This window comes from Mustela nigripes, chromosome 4, assembly GCF_022355385.1.
Source record: "Mustela nigripes isolate SB6536 chromosome 4, MUSNIG.SB6536, whole genome shotgun sequence".
Classification (NCBI taxonomy): Eukaryota; Metazoa; Chordata; class Mammalia; order Carnivora; family Mustelidae; genus Mustela; species Mustela nigripes.
In genome coordinates this window covers 150,840,996-150,856,385 of record NC_081560.1, presented here as the reverse complement: position 1 = coordinate 150,856,385, position 15,390 = coordinate 150,840,996, and the positions used below count along the sequence as shown (strand labels likewise).

Below are 15,390 nucleotides of genomic sequence, written 5' to 3'. Positions count from 1 at the left end.
GCTCTCAGAGCCCAAAGTTACCAAGTAAAGGGAACAGGGTGTTCACAAGTTTGCAAACAGTCCTTTGAAATGTAGCATAGGCAGTATCCTAGATAGTTCTGAAAGAACATGGGTTTGAAGAGGTCCTTTCCTTCCCTCACAAGAATTTGTAAATATTTTGTGTGGCCCTTGGACCTTTTTCTCAGTCTGATTAAACCTGTGGACCCCTTTTCAAAAGAACGCTTTTAATATACAATACTACCGAGGAAGCCAATTACATTAAAATACACTTACCCAAATATTATGAAAAATAACTTTGCAACATAGCACTATATCTGCCTTTTTATTAATTCATGGAAGTCACAGGCATAGTTAATACCATTGTGGTTGGTTGCTTGCATTTCTAATATTAGGAAATGCTAAGTTTCAGTTACAGGTTATTGAAAATAAAAATGTAAATTTTCCCCATCCAAATTCGCAGGCCCCCTGAAATTCTATCCATGGACAAGAAACCGCACTGAAAGCATGATGAAGTTCAGGACCTCATGCCCCAGGGCTAAGAGGAGGAGATGTGGGCAGGGATTCACTGTACCCTCACTTTATTGTGAAACCTTGGAAAAGCTACTGCTTTCTCTTCTCCTATCCTGACGCTATGACGTTTTGAAAGGCAATTTGTAAAACCACGTCCTTTTCCAGGACAATCCTGATGACTACGTGTCCAAAGATTAATAAAGACCTTGATGTGCTTCTTCAGCAACTGGAATCATTGTTGCTAAAACCAGAGTCAGTTAATGGACTAATTCCGAATTTTAATGTGGATCTTCTTCCAATTGCCCTGGGTTGGCTGAATTTGGAAGTTAGGATTTCTCTTTTCAGAGGCTGCCCAGAGAGGGTCTGTACCTCACTCTTGCATTTTGGATACCCTGCTCAGAGCCAGCCGGGCGCACACACATCCCCTTTCGGGTCCTCACGGGGGACCTGTCATCTTGCAACCACATAGTCATCACATGCCTTTACAGGGGCAACCCGGCAGGAGGGCCCCCCTCCCAAGGCCGCCCCAGCCCCCGCGCAACCCTGCCCAGCTGTGGCGCCAACACACAGGAACCGGCCGGGTCCTGGGTTTCTGTCTCTTCGCAGGAGAGCGGGGAGCGCGCTCGCCCACGCCAACGCCCCCCACACTCCTGGGCGCACACTCGGGCGCACACCCCTGCGCGCGCACGCCGCCACACACGGGCGCACGCACACCGCAGCCTGCCCAGGGACTACCTTGTCGGCGGCGGCCCCGCGTGGTCTGGGGCGCACAGCCGGTCCCCCCGAGGGCGCCGCCGGCCGCCCCGCCCCGCCCCGCCCCTCGAACCCGCCGAGCCGGGCGCGCTGTGGGCTGCAAAGTTTCGCGGCGCTAGTCCGCAGGGGCGTCGCGTCGGCTCGGGCTTGGCTCGGCTCCACGGGGCTCCGGACGGCCGTGACCGCTGGCCCGGGGCTCGCGCGGCTCGGACAGACCCGAGCGCTCGGCTACCACCCCGCTCCACTCCGCGCCCCGCGCGGATCTCGGCACCCAGCGCCCCTCGCGCCTTCTCGCCACAGGGTTGGTCCGCAGCCTCCCGTGCGCCCTCGCATTCTCTCCTCCTCCCCGGCTTCGACCCTTCGCTGCCGCCACCCACCATGGCCCGTGGCCCTGCTCAGACGACCCAACTGCTGCCGCTGCTGCCTCTGCTTCTGCTGCTGCTCCGGGACGCAGGCGGCAGCCACCAGGCACCCGCCTGGTCCGCCCCGCCAGCAGCCGCTGATGGCCAGGCTGGAATCAAGGACCCCTGGCGGTCCCCGGGGGACGCCGCCACCACTCTGGGCCCTGGCGCCCAAGAAATGGTAGCTGTCCACATGCTCCGGCTTTATGAGAAATACAGTCGGAGGGGCGCGAAGCCGGGAGGGGGCAACACGGTTCGAAGCTTCCGGTCCAGGCTAGGTAAGTAGAGGGGGTCCCGGACACCCTCTCCTCTCCTTCTCCCCCTTCCTCACTTGTTCATCTTCCCCACCACTACACTCACTTCTCTTCCTTCTTTTCATGGATTCATTCATTCATTCTTCATTCATTCATCATTCACCAAGCACTCTATGTCAGGCCCTGAGCCTCCAGTGGGGACACCAGAGTGGCAGTGACACGGAGTTCCTGCCCTTAGGGTGTTGCCAAGACTGGGAGGATGTCCCCCTTGCTGGTGTAGAATACTCCATACACAAGGCTTTAAGCACAGTGTGGAGATGGTTCTGGGCTGGGGAAGCTCATAGGGCTCGGTTGTATTGGCACTTGGCGCATGAGAAGGGCACAGAGTGGGGCCAGTCAGGTGGGCATAAGGCAGCTGGCATGAAAGTGCCTGACCTGGGCTCAGGCAGGGAGCGTGCAACTCTAGCTGGGGGCACTTAATGGGTTCTGGGGCTGGGCAAACAGAGTGAATAGAGAAGGGCCTTGGGTTCTGGTCTTGGGTACACACACTGAGGCCTGCAAGACACTAACATGAAATGTTTAGACCACGGGGCTTTGAGGAAGGGTCCAGAAACTTGGGCAGTGGGGGGGGGGGGGGGTTGCAGTCCCCTCCCATCCTTGCTCCACCTGGGCAGATCCTTTCCCCTGTCTTCACACCTTGGATGGAGCTGGACAGAGGTCACTTACAGAGTCCTCCCTGCCCTGCTCCGAGAGCACTTCCAGCCTGCGGCCTCAGTCATCTGCCAGCTTAGCTGGCCTACGCCTGTGGGCCCTGGGCAAGCAGAGAGGAGGTACAGCCTGATGGCAAGGGTGGCTGGAAAACCCTGGTTACCATAGAGACCACCCATGGTCACAGAAAGCCATTCCAGAAAGTGTGGGTAGGGGTCCACAGCAGCCCTTGTGGGGGAAAAGGCCACTCATCCGGGGGGGGGGGGGGGACTGTTTGTGTCGAGAGACCGATCCCTCCTGAGATGGAGAGGAGCAAGCCCAACATTGGGGCCAGACAGTCTGGGATCAGGTCAGCCACCTCTCGACTGCTGGTTGTGGGACTCAAGGTGACCCTGTTGCCTGGGAAGTTTGGCCTTGCATGATGGTGTCCTGGGGAATACCTGCCACAGAGAGGCCTGTGCCCCCATCCTCCACTGAGCAGACCACTGGGTATGGTTCCTGGACTCTGTCCTCCCTGGTATTTTTTCTTCATCACATGGGGTCCATTTCCAGAGCATCATTATTAAATTAAGCCACTCAAGAATCATCTAGCATGAACATGACCTTGAGCAAATCATTAAACCTCTCTGGACTTTACTGTACTCATCAACAAAATAGGCAAGTCATGCCAGTGCCTTTCCTGTGGCCAGAGCCTAGCACTGGCCCAATTAGGTGTCCATGCATGTTGTTCCTATGGAATTACAAAGCATTTGTGTTCAGATAGGTGTACACCTGACCTTGCATCCATTACTCAGTCCTCAGAGCCTTGTAGTTGAGGAAAGCAAGGTCAGCAAGGTCTGTCAGGAGTGACGGGGTGAGCATGTGCACTGAGTACATTCACTGCTGCAGCCCCCCGCCCCCCTGCCCCACCATGGAGGTGCTCGATCTTGTCTTTCTGTTTTCACAGAACAGGGGTAACACAAGTAACACTGACACATAGACGTTAACCCTGAAAAGGACCTGAGGACAGTGCTTTATATCAAACCTTCCCATTTTACAGATAAGAAAACTGAGGCTGGGTTAGGGGGCCATTCACAGCAGCAGGGGCTGGCATCTCCCATGTGCCAAGCCAATGCCATTCCCACTGCTAGCCTCCTCTTCCCACCTCCATCAGAACTCAGCCCAGGACTTAGGACACAGAGGGTACAGCAGACTATTCTCTGGGAGATCAGGAGTATTGTGGACCAGTCTGCGATTGTCTGACAAATCCAGCATGCTTATCTGGAACCATCTGGCAGCCATGGGTACAAGTCCTAGCTCTACCAGCTTTCTCTCTCTGAGTGTGGGTTTCTGTGCACACAGTGCAGAGGGGAAGGGTCAGTAGCATGAGGGGGATTTGTGCTGACAGCATAGACGCAGGCAGTTTGGTTTCTCACCTCCTTCCTTGATTCACATTATCAAGTGGTTCACACCCCACCCCCCTTAGAGATGCCTGCTTTGTGAGCCACTCCCTGGGGGCTGTGAGGAACAGTGAGCCTGGGCAGGGACTCCTCATCTTCTGGATGAGGCACCAATGTCGGGGGCGGGGGGCCGGTTAGCTCCAGTCCTGGAACATTCCAGCACCATCCTGTGGCATGACAGTGGCCTTTGCAGCCTCGGTGCGGTAGGCCCTGCAGCCTTGGAGGCAGTGGAGCCAGTCGCTTGCTGGCCACCAGGCAGCATGGCTCAAGTTCAGAGTGCCGGTCGTGAGCTGGGCTGTGAGTTGGACTGCAGAGCTCCAGATGTTGAGTCTGTGACTAGGGCAAGGGGCTAAATTTGGCCATGACTCAGTTGTTTTTTGTGTTTTGTGTTTTGTGTTTTTTCACTTCTAAAATGGGGCTAACAATGCTCTTTCCTTATAGGGTTTTTTTTTTTTTTTAAAGATTTTATTTATTTATTTGACAGAGAGAAATCACAAGTAGATGGAGAGGCAGGCAGAAGTAGATGGAGAGGCAGGCAGAGACAGAGAGGGAAGCAGGCTCCCTGCTGAGCAGAGAGCCCGATGCAGGACTCGATCCCAAGACCCTGAGATCATGACCTGAGCCGAAGGCAGCGGCTTAACCCACTGAGCCACCCAGGCGCCCCTCCTTATAGGGTTTTTAAAATGAACTGAAGTATGTCAAGTGCTTAAGACAGTGCCTTGAGTGTGGGTTCAGTAATTTATTAGATGCTATTACTATTACTTTAGCCACCCCTTCCTCCCTCCCTTCCATTGCTCCCTAAAATGTGTCCTGTTCCCTATTAAGCCTACAGCAGTGGAGAGCACTTCGGAGCCTGATCCTAGGCTTAAGGTTAGACCTTCCCCTCTGTCCTAAACAAATGTGTTTAACTCTAAGCTTTTCCACTGACCTGTGTGAAATTGGGCAATTTACTTAACCTTTCTGAGTTTGATGTCTTCATCATTAAATGAGAATAATAATACATACCTATCTACCCACAATGCCAAAGGTCACATTTGTTCAGTTCCCCAAGTATTTCCTGAGCATCTCATTAGGCAGCAGGTGCTGTGAGCTCAAGAGGACATAAAGATGCACAGACCCTTGGCCTTGCCCAGAAAAGTGCACGAGCTGGGGGAAAGTCAGAAGTAAGCGGGAGAGTATGGGCGGCAGAGCTGGGGACAGTGCTGTGGGGAGGGGCTGTCGGTCTGCTTGGGAGCCAAGGGAGGACACTGACCCAGCAGGGGGAGGGCTTGGGGGGAGGGGCCAGCGAAACCTTCGCAGAGCATGTAGGGCTCCAGATAGACTCTGAAGGGCAGATGGTGCTTGGCCGGGTGTAGAAGTGAAGCAGCCTACTGTGTGCTGGGGACCATAAGGAATTCCGTTTCCGTGAAGAAACAGTGAGAGCAGAGAAGTAGGAGTTGGAGGTGGACCCGAAGGCCCAAACAGGCCATTAAGAGTCTTGATGGGCCTGAGTTTGGCTGCAGCAGTGGGACAGTGTACGGTGTAGAAACAGTGGTGGGGGAAGAAGGGCAGGGAAGGGGAAGAGAGAGGGGAGAGAAAGAGGGAAAGAGAGATGCAGGAGGTGGTAAGAGAAGAGTATGAAATCAATTCACACTGACCTGGAAACCATAGAAAATCACCATAAAGAAAAGAAGTCATTCTTAATCACAAACCCAAATATGACCAGAGTTAATAGTTTAGTGGAATATAAATAATAAATATTGTATGTGACATAAATATATTACCATATTCTATACATTACATATTATATATGCATCCTATTTTACCTTAGTAGGATTGTATCTTTAACATGTAGGTAAAACTTGCTATATCCTAATTTACTTTTTTTTTTTTTTTAAGATTTTACTTACTTATTTGTCAGAGAGAGAGAGAAACCGCACAAAGCAGGCTTCCCTCTGAGCAGGGAACCCGATGCGGGACTTGATCCCAGAATACTGGGATCATGACCTGAGCCCAAGGCTGATGCTTAACCAATTGAGCCACCCAGGCATCCTGCTATACCCTCATTTAAATCACTTCTTTTTTTCCATTATTGGTTATCCTGAACTGTTTTTCATGCCTTTCAGCCATTGTAATTATTCCTATGGAAATGGCTTCCTCCTGTGGTCTTGACTTTTTCTTACTGACAAATAGAAGGTTTTTTGTATAGTAAGGATGCTGACTCTTCATCTATAATAGATGATTTCCTTGTGAAGCATGTGGGTGACATGAGTGGTGACAGGGATCTGGGGTTGCGGTGGCAGTGGAGGTAGGGCCACAGGTGAAGACAGTGGTGGAGGGACACAGAGTTCAGGGTCGTTGTGGAGAAATAGGACGCCAAGCCAGCAGGAGCTGGGATTGGTTAGATGCAAGAAGGAGAGCCCGTGGGACTCTGGCTCCTGCTGAAGGGGTGGACGGGTGGCAATGTCTCCCATTGGGCATGAGGACAGGGAGCAAGGACGTGGTGCCCTGAGAGCAGTAGCAGCTGGTGACACCACACAGCGAGTATGTTCTGAGCATGTGTTGGGTACCAGGCACCACGGTGTGAGCTCAGCAAAGATGATCTTACAACTTTAGGAAGTGCCTACAAACCCTCTGCCCAGTTTACAGATGTGGAAACTGAGACCCAGAGAGGCACCATGATTTGCCTAAGGCTCCATAGCTAGTAAGTGATGTAAGCAGGATTTCCTCTGAGGCCTGCCTGAAAATAGACACTTGATACTTAGTCATTCTCTTCCCTTTGGTGCAGCACCCTTGGTGACCCATGACTCCCTTCTTCCAGCTTACATTGGTGATTGAATCTTTAGCCCCACATTCTCACTCTGGTCACCCTGATGGCTGTTTCCAGGACAGTGAATGAAGGGACAAATCTCCACATGGCTTAGATTCTTTTCCTGTAAGACAGAGCAGATGGAGAGTCCTCGTGGCCTGGTAAACGATATTATTCCCATCTTAAAGACAAGAAAACTGAGGCTTAAGCGGAAGTCACTGGACAAAGATCCTGCTGCCCAATGTCTCCAGTTGATTTTGTATCCTTAGCTCCATCTTCCAATAGAATGAAGCTTTCTGGACTTCTTTCAGAATGTGTTTGCTGAGCCTGAGGGCAGCAGGCCAGGGATTCCCCTTTGTTAACTGAAGCAGATCTAGCAAAGACTCCATGCTTCCCCTCCATTCACCACTCACTTGTAGGCACCGCCTCTCACTCAGTCTTGGGGCTAGGATCTGGGGATGCAGCTGCACACAGAGCTGGCAAAGCTCCACTCCCTTGGAGTTTGTGTTCCATGGTGGAAGAGAAATAACAACAAAGAGATGCATATCAGGATGCTGAGAAGTGACATGAAGATAAATGGAGCAGGGAACAGAGTGATGGGTTTCTCTTCGGACCACAGGAGCCAAGGGTGCCCTTTAATAGAGATGCCCTTTGAGTGGAGAGCTGAAGGCGAGGTAGCGGGCCCGGAGGAGGAGGAGTAGGACAATGGCAAAGGGAACAACCTAGGCAGAGCCCCTAGTGGGGAAGCTTTCTGTTGGAGGGACCAGAAGCCAGGGTGACTGAAGCAGAGATGGGGGTGGGGAAGGAGGAAGGCCAGGTCAAGCAGGACCGAGGCAAGGGGTTCCATTTTACTTTCTGGGCAATGGAGGACTGTGAGCCGGGCAGTGGCCTGTGAGTGAATGCATCCAGCACTCCTGGGGCCTCACTTGGATAGTGCTCTGTAAAGCTGTGACACGACAGCAGAAGGGCATCATCACGATAGCCCATCTGTCTCATCCTTGGGCTGAGCCCCTCTGGTCAACTTTTCCAGGACCCCAGTCTGTGCAACACTGAACCCAAAGTAGGAGCTTCCTAAATGTGTAGTGAGAAAGGGAGGGAGGCTGGGAGAGAAGGGGACGAAAAAGAGAAGGAAAAGGACAGGAGGGGGGGCGGGGAAAGGGAGGACCTTTTCTTGCTGACCACGAGACATGGCACCAGCACACTTCACAGGGAATAGGGACAGCTCTTAGGGGCTTCTCCTTTGAGGCCTGGGCTTATGGGAGCTGGAGACGTCATGCAGGTTCCTCTTCTCTCGTCACAGCCCAGAGACTGCATGGCGGGCATGCAGACACAGAAAGCAGAGCCAGTCTGTGGCCCTTCACACGCTGGAGAATGCACATGACCCATCTCCTCCTCCTTCCCACAGAGAGGGTCTCCAGGCAGCACGCTACCTCATGAGGGACAAGCTCCCTATGGCAAAAGGTGTTCAAGCCACACAGGAGAAGGACTCCTATCCTGAGTAGGATTGATCAGGCTGGGTGACCTCAAAGGTCCCTCCCCCACCGGTCTCAGAGCACACTCTCCATGGTTCTCTGGCTGAAGAGGAGCTGTATCTGCTGCCCCTCCCCCACATCCTGTGCAGGAATAACCATCAGGGAAGGCCAGTCCCCCTTCAGGCACTTCTTGCTCCTCAGGGGCAGGCCTCCCAGCACCATCCTTGGGCTACACCTGCCTCAGGCCAAAGCTGCTGTTCCTGGTATGGTGGTCACAGTCGACCTTCTTCATAGACCTTCCAGTCGGTTAGCTCATCACTGGGAGGGTGGCTGAACTGCCTTTCCACTGTGGAGGCCTATCCCTGTTGCCCCAGTCTGTCGTGCCCTTCCTCACCAAAGGCTGGAAGTTCCTGGGCCAGAGATGCTTCCTTCCTGCTGCAATGGGCCAACTCTTTGGAAAGTGTCCAAAATGTCTGTCCTAGAGCCACCTAACGCATTTCCTAGCAAGGAATCTGTAGCAGACAATAGACTTCAACTAGATGAAAGACAAAAAAACACTATCTGCCTTGTTAGCTGGGTTACAACTCAGATAATTTGGATCACTGGAGGGATACCAAGTTGGTGGAGGGAGAGCTGGCTTGTTCTGCCGGCCTTGGTCCTTCAGATGGAAGTGGCAGAGAACCATACTTAGGAGCTCCTCCTTGGTGCCCAGCATACTATCTGTGCTATTTATTTAATCATGTGACACAGAGGTCCCACTATCCATCTGAGGCAGGTGAGCTTGGTATGGTCCCGATGTGGCCTGGAGACGTGGTTCCTAGGGCCCTGTCTAGCTTGGAGGATGAGGAGGTTGCCCTCTTGGCGACCTCTCACCCCACCCACACATCAACCCTAGATACATGACCTTGCCTGATGGTTAGAGTCCTCTGGGATGCTGGCTAAAACACAAATCCCTTGGCCTCATTGTCCCAAACCCTTTGAATCAGCATCTCCAGGGGAGGAAGGCAGAGAGCAGAATGTTTGGGAAAGGGCAGATCTGGAGCCCGAGACACCGAAGGTTGTAGCATCTGGAAAGGCCAAGTTTAAACGGCCATCAAGGCCCTGCGATGCTCCTTATGTGTGGAGCACGATGAGGGGCTGCCACTCTTGTCCCATGGGTTTGCTCCGAGGGTCAGGTTAGGCAGGGTCTTTACAGTGTCATCTGAATCTTGACTAACATTTATCAGGTCCTCCGTGAATATGCTATTTCCTTCCTTCCTCTCTTTTATGGTCCCTCAAGAGTACCTGACAGTTCCTAATCACAATAGAAGGAAACAACCTTAAAAGGAAGATTTTGATTAAAAAAACAAACAAACCCCAAAACAAAAAACAAATCTCAGCTCGTTCTGTGGGTGCAGGTGTCTGGGAACCAGGGCCTTTGGGCCCGGCGTCCCTGCACATATACACAATCCTGTGCTTTGGAGCTCTGTACGTGGGGCAGCTTTACCCAGCAGTCTGTACCCGCAGACAGACACCCGGCAGCAGGAAGTAGAGCAGTGAGGGAGGCAGCTACCCTGGCAGCTCTGGTCTCCCGCCAGCCTGCAGGATCACAGCGAGGCCTGGGAACAACTCCTCCCTCCTACCCGAATCCTCCAGAGGACATGGCCATTCAGAGAACTCATGCGGCTGGAGCTCGGCGCAGCTTCCTGGGGCCACAGATGAGGGTGCTATGCCTCCTGGCCCTGGGGTACATCTGGGAGAACCAGGCTAGAAGGAAAAGGTGCTTGACAGCCCCAGGGATGTCGGGCCTGGAGCTTTCTCAAGCTGCACACGGGATATTTGAGGAATGCCAGGCCTTCTCATGACACGGGCCTCTTGAGAGCAAAGCTGGTCTTTGTAGACTTTGTCGAGTGGCCTTGTGCAACCCTGAAATTGCTCTTCCTTTGTCAAACAAGTTTGACAAGCCCTTGGGCAGACCATGTAGCAGAAGCCCAGACCACTGCGCCCTCAAGTCCAGTTTCCCCCAGAAGGCACTCGGCACATGGGGGAGTCAGGGGCGCTCGGCCTCACTCACCTCGTTTGGAAGAATGACCGCATTTAATATTTGTGAACTAGAGGGCTGGGTACATACGGTGGGTGAGGGGGCGCTCTCACAGGGCTTGCACCTGACTCAGAGCATCCCAAAAACCTGACACCACCTTCTCTCCTCCCCAGAAGCATCAGTGGCATCTGTGCATTTGTGCGTTGAGGGCGCTGAAGTGTGGAAACAGGACGCACAGAGGTGTCTGAGCACCCCCACCCCCCATCTGCTACCTTTTCCTTTTTGTAATGGGATAGTAATAAACCCCAACCCCTCTGACCTCAATTCCTCATCTGTCCCTTGAGGATCAGTAAGGGCACCCTCCTCAGTTTACTGTGAGGATGACCTGAGACAGGAAGGCTTGGCTGGCCTGGAGGGGCTCCCTAAATGGACACACTTCCTCCATCCCAGCCCTGGGTGGGAGACCCCGTGAACACCGGGACGGACCTATCTAAGAAAGAACCTAACCTGTTGTGGTCTGTCCTGCCCTCACAGAAATGGTCGACCAGAAGGCTGTGTATTTCTTCAACCTGACTTCCTTGCAGGAATCAGAAATGATCCTTTCAGCCACATTCCATTTCTACTCGGAACCTCGGTGGCCCCGGGCACGAGACGTACCCTGCAAGCAGCGGGCCAAGAACGTGTCATGCCACCTCCTGCCCCCGGGCCTGCCCACACGCCAGCACCTGGTCTTCCGCAGTGTCTCTCAGAACATGGCCACACAGGGGCTGCTCCGTGGGGCCATGGCCCTGGAGCCCCCGCCACGGGGCCTGTGGCAGGCCAAGGACATCTCCCCTATCGTCAAGGCAGCCCGCCAGGATGGCGAGCTGCTCCTCTCTGCCCAGCTGGATTCTGGGGAGAAGGCCCCAGGGGTGTCCAGGCCAAGCCCCCATGCACCTTACATCCTCATTTATGCTGATGACCTGGCCATCTCAGAGCCCAACAGTGTGGCAGTGACGCTGCAGAGATATGACCCCTTCCAGGCTGGAGACCCGGAGCCTGGCACAGCCCCCAACAGCTCGGCGGACCCCCGTGTGCGCCGGGCCACTCAGGTCACTGGACCCCTCCAGGACAATGAGCTGCCAGGGCTGGATGAGAGGCCGGCGCCCTCCTCCCACGCCCAACACTACCATAGGCACGAACTGTGGCCCGGCCCCTTCAGGGCCCTGAAACCACGGCCAGGGCGCAAGGACCGAAGGAAGAAGGGCCAGGATGTGTTCATGGCCTCCTCGCGGGAGCTGGACTTCGACGAGAAGACGATGCAGAAAGCCCGGAGGAAGCAGTGGGCCGAGCCGAGGGTCTGCTCCCGCAGGTATCTGAAGGTGGACTTCGCAGACATCGGGTGGAATGAGTGGATCGTCCTGCCCAAATCCTTCGATGCCTACTACTGTGCGGGGGTGTGCGAGTTCCCCATGCCCAAGGTAGGCTGTCTGAGCAACACCGCTGCGTCCAGCCCCTTGCCTGGCTGTGCCTCCCAGCTCTGCCCCTCCTGGCAAGTCTCACTGCCTTGTGACCTATTTCCCAGCTGTGAACTGGGCATTAGAAGACCTCCCATCTCTATTCAAGGTGGGAATGGTTAGGCAGAGGTCCTCAGGAGTCAGCCTGTCAGGGGAACATAGCCCACAGATGGATGTAGTTCGGCTGGGCTTTTGAAAGGGCTGACTTACTGAGTTTGAATTTTAAATCTGAGCATGTCTTCTTTCGAAAAACAGAGAATCCATTCCCACAGGTGTGTGTTCCCACATAGCAATGGCCTTACAGACCTTGATTACATGTTGCCCAACCCCCACTCCCTACACCGTAGGCAAGCCAGGCCTCTGAAGCCCCTTCCTCCTTAAGGCTCTCATTTCTGTTCCTGGCCTGGACCTCAGGGCATTGGGGTCTGTGACCAGTAGAGTTGGCCTCCTAGGGAGGCTTCCTAGGGACTTCTTCCCACCCCCACCCATCCCTGCCTCCCACAGAGGAATGGAGACCCAGGGGGCAACTGGCTCTCACTGCACACGAGTCTGCAGGCAACACAGCATGTGGCTGTTTCATCCACTGTGCTGGCCCCTGGGTTTGCAGAGTCTCCCCTTCCCTGCAGGCTGGGTTGCGGCTCTGTCCATCCATCTCCCCACGATCAGAGCTGGGTGGGCTGGCTGCCAGCTGAGGTCGGCCCTCCCCACGGAGTGCACACTTTCCTCCTGCTTAGCTCCTCTGCTGAGTTCCAGGTCATTCTTTCCCCTTCCAGAAAGGAAGTCCATGCATAAATCCAATTTGAATGTAAATAAATCAGTCGCTGGGATTTCCAGCCGCAGACATGGGGCAGCATTAACCTGCTTGGGAATTCGGGGACTTTTCTTGCATGTGCAGGGGAGAGGAAGGGAGGTGATGGACAGAGAGGCAGGGGTGGGCTGGCAGAACCTAGCACAGGCCTGGGCAGCTGCCGGATGAGCAGTGAGCAGGTTCCAGCTGGCTGACCCGGCACTCACCTTTATCAGTCTGGCTGGCTGCCTGCCGCCTTCCCTGACAGCGGCCAGAGCCCACAACTCAGACATCCCTACCTTGCTGTCCTCCCTGCCTCCCCACGCAAGGGGCCTTTCTCATCAACACGCTACATATAAAACTTCCTTTGGTCCGCAGTGAGCTGAAACTCCCATGGCTTGGTCCTGTTTCTCTTGTTGGAAGTGCTTGAGAACAGCCTTCTCTGTGTTTGTGGCTCGGCCCCCGACTCCTCTGGGTGGGCAAGGCTGCCCGGGGAGGGAGAGAAAGCCTGCACGGCACATGCAAGCATGGTTTCCAACTTTCTATGACTTTTGGATGCTTCCTAGCTGAGAGGTCTTGGTCAAGCTACTTAGACATTTTTTTTTTTAAGATTTTATTTATTTGACAGAGATCACAAGTAGGCAAAGAGGCAGGTAGAGAGAGAGAGAGAGGAAGGGAAGCAGGCTTTCCGCTGAGCAGAGAGCCCGATGCGGGGCTCGATCCCAGGACCCCGAGATCAGTACCTGAGCCGAAGGCAGAGGCTTTAACCCACTGAGCCACCGAGGTGCCCTTTCTACTTAGACATTTTAAACCTCCCCTTACTCACAGGTAAAATTAAGGTAATGCCACCCTATAGAGTGGATACTATGACAAGATGGGGTGGTGAGGTGGGGCAGCTGCTGACACCCCACAGTTAGACCCATCTGGGAAATGTGCACTCCAGCCCCCTCGTGCTGGTGCACACATACCTGTAGTCCTTCCCCTCCAGGACTAAGAACACACTCCCACGGGAAGTGTGTCGGAACTGCTGGGACTGTGAAATGTGGGAGGCTGCTGCCCGGGCAGTGTAGCTGGGCATCACCATCTGGACAGTTCCTGCCCAGGTCTAAGGGCTCCTTGGGGATGTGCGATACGCAGGTGCCCCCAAGTGGTCATTCATGTAGGGATGTGACTTCCCTCCGGGAGACCCAAGGGGCAGGAAGGCCTGAGGCTTTGGCACACCTCCCTGGGACTCAGTCTGTGGCTGACTTCAGAGGAAATCTGTGCCCCTGGAATCTTACCTTTTCTTCTAGGTGGACACATTTTCTGTGGCCTCTCTCGGGGATGTGCCGGTGGCAGAGCAGGTGGGTGAGGGCTGAGCGCCTAGGTAACTGTGTTCCTTTCCTGCCTGGCAGATTGTCCGCCCATCCAACCACGCCACCATCCAGAGCATCGTCAGGGCTGTGGGCATCGTCCCGGGCATCCCAGAGCCTTGCTGTGTTCCTGACAAGATGAACTCTCTTGGGGTCCTCTTCCTGGATGAGAACCGGAACATGGTTCTGAAGGTGTACCCTAACATGTCTGTGGAGACCTGTGCCTGTCGGTAAGACCAGCCACTCTGGGGTGGAAGGAAACCGCCCTGCCCCACTTCCAGCAGGGCAGCATCCTCAGGGCCTTCCGGGGTAAGGGCTTCATGAGGGATACAGCTGCATATGCGGGGCAGAGCTCACAGGCACCCTCACTGGGTTCCAGAAAGATTTGTCCCCCAAGGCCCATTCTGGAGTCTCTCATTGCTGATGACTTAGCTCTCCACATGCCAGTCTGAATCCCCTGAAGGGAATTAGCCCTTGCCTGAAGGCTGCTCATGGTTCATCCCCTCTGCTCTGAAGACCCGAAAGTCAAATGTGGCCACCATGTTGGCTTTTGTGACCATCATCTCATAACCAGGGAAGAAGGCTGCAAATGTGAGGACACCTGCTCTCATCATAAGGAATGAACCTCTGTTCAGACAGTCAGTTGAAAACACTTTGGGCCACATACTGATATGAGACGAAGCGCCTCAATAATGATATGAACTTTGAAACCCTACTACAAAAGCTTTCACACATACAGTATGCACGTATAACCCATTGTGGTTCTTTTTTCTTAATATATATTTTATTTTAAAATAAAGAGGAGGGAGTGGACACCATTCCCCACAGAGGTAATCAGGCTGGTTAAGTGTGCATTGTTTAAACCTGTTTATTGAAATAACATGTGCAGTAATATGTTGGAATACTAAAAAATAACCAAGATTTTTATATTTTTGTAAGTTATACTTTCTATACTGTAGATTGTTTATGTTATGTGTTTTTATGGAAAGCTAATAAATTGAAGGTACAGTGGTATCTTGAAAAACTGAATGTCACCCATTTCAGAATATGGATAGATCCTCACCTACAAATATGCCATCTTGGAGGCCGCCAGGCCTTGGTTAGGAGCGGAGACCCCCTAGGACTCTCTACACCTTCTTGTCTCTTTCCTAAGCTCTGGAAACCAGCTGCCCCATGCCTTCCAGCATCCCACCCGCCCACTTTGCTGCACAGATGCCATCCTGGACTCATCGAGGCAGGACAGGGCCCCAGACAGGCACAGTGGCCCCACAGAACTTCCTCACATCCTTAGTTTCAGAGGGGACACTGAACAGTGGAAAGATGTCTAAGACATTTAAAGAAATATTTGAGGTGTCCTGCGTAGAGAATTCTTACTTGGGGTAGTTCAAGCAAGAGATTCAATCGGAAGCA

General features: G+C 53.5%; 1 protein-coding gene across 1 annotated transcript; it reads left to right on the top strand.

Annotated features, from left to right (window-relative positions):
- Window positions 1–1,065: 1,065 nt before the first annotated feature.
- GDF10 (growth differentiation factor 10) lies at window positions 1,066–14,994 on the top strand. Its single transcript, XM_059397970.1, has 3 exons — window positions 1,066–1,942; window positions 10,880–11,805; window positions 14,023–14,994. The coding sequence occupies exons 1-3, from the start codon at window positions 1,642–1,644 to the stop codon at window positions 14,212–14,214; spliced, it is 1,419 nt and encodes a 472-aa protein (XP_059253953.1). The 5' UTR covers window positions 1,066–1,641; the 3' UTR covers window positions 14,215–14,994.
- The last annotated feature ends 396 nt before the right edge of the window (window positions 14,995–15,390 follow it).

What these genes read in the sequence shown, in the direction of transcription:
- GDF10 (XM_059397970.1), top strand. Translation starts at nt 1,642, where the DNA reads ATGGCCCGTGGCCCTGCTCAGACGACCCAACTGCTGCCGCTGCTGCCT. An exon ending in AAGCTTCCGGTCCAGGCTAG is followed by an intron (nt 1,943 to 10,879) that starts GTAAGTAGAGGG and finishes CTGCCCTCACAG; the next exon opens with AAATGGTCGACCAGAAGGCT. An exon ending in GCGAGTTCCCCATGCCCAAG is followed by an intron (nt 11,806 to 14,022) that starts GTAGGCTGTCTG and finishes CCTGCCTGGCAG; the next exon opens with ATTGTCCGCCCATCCAACCA.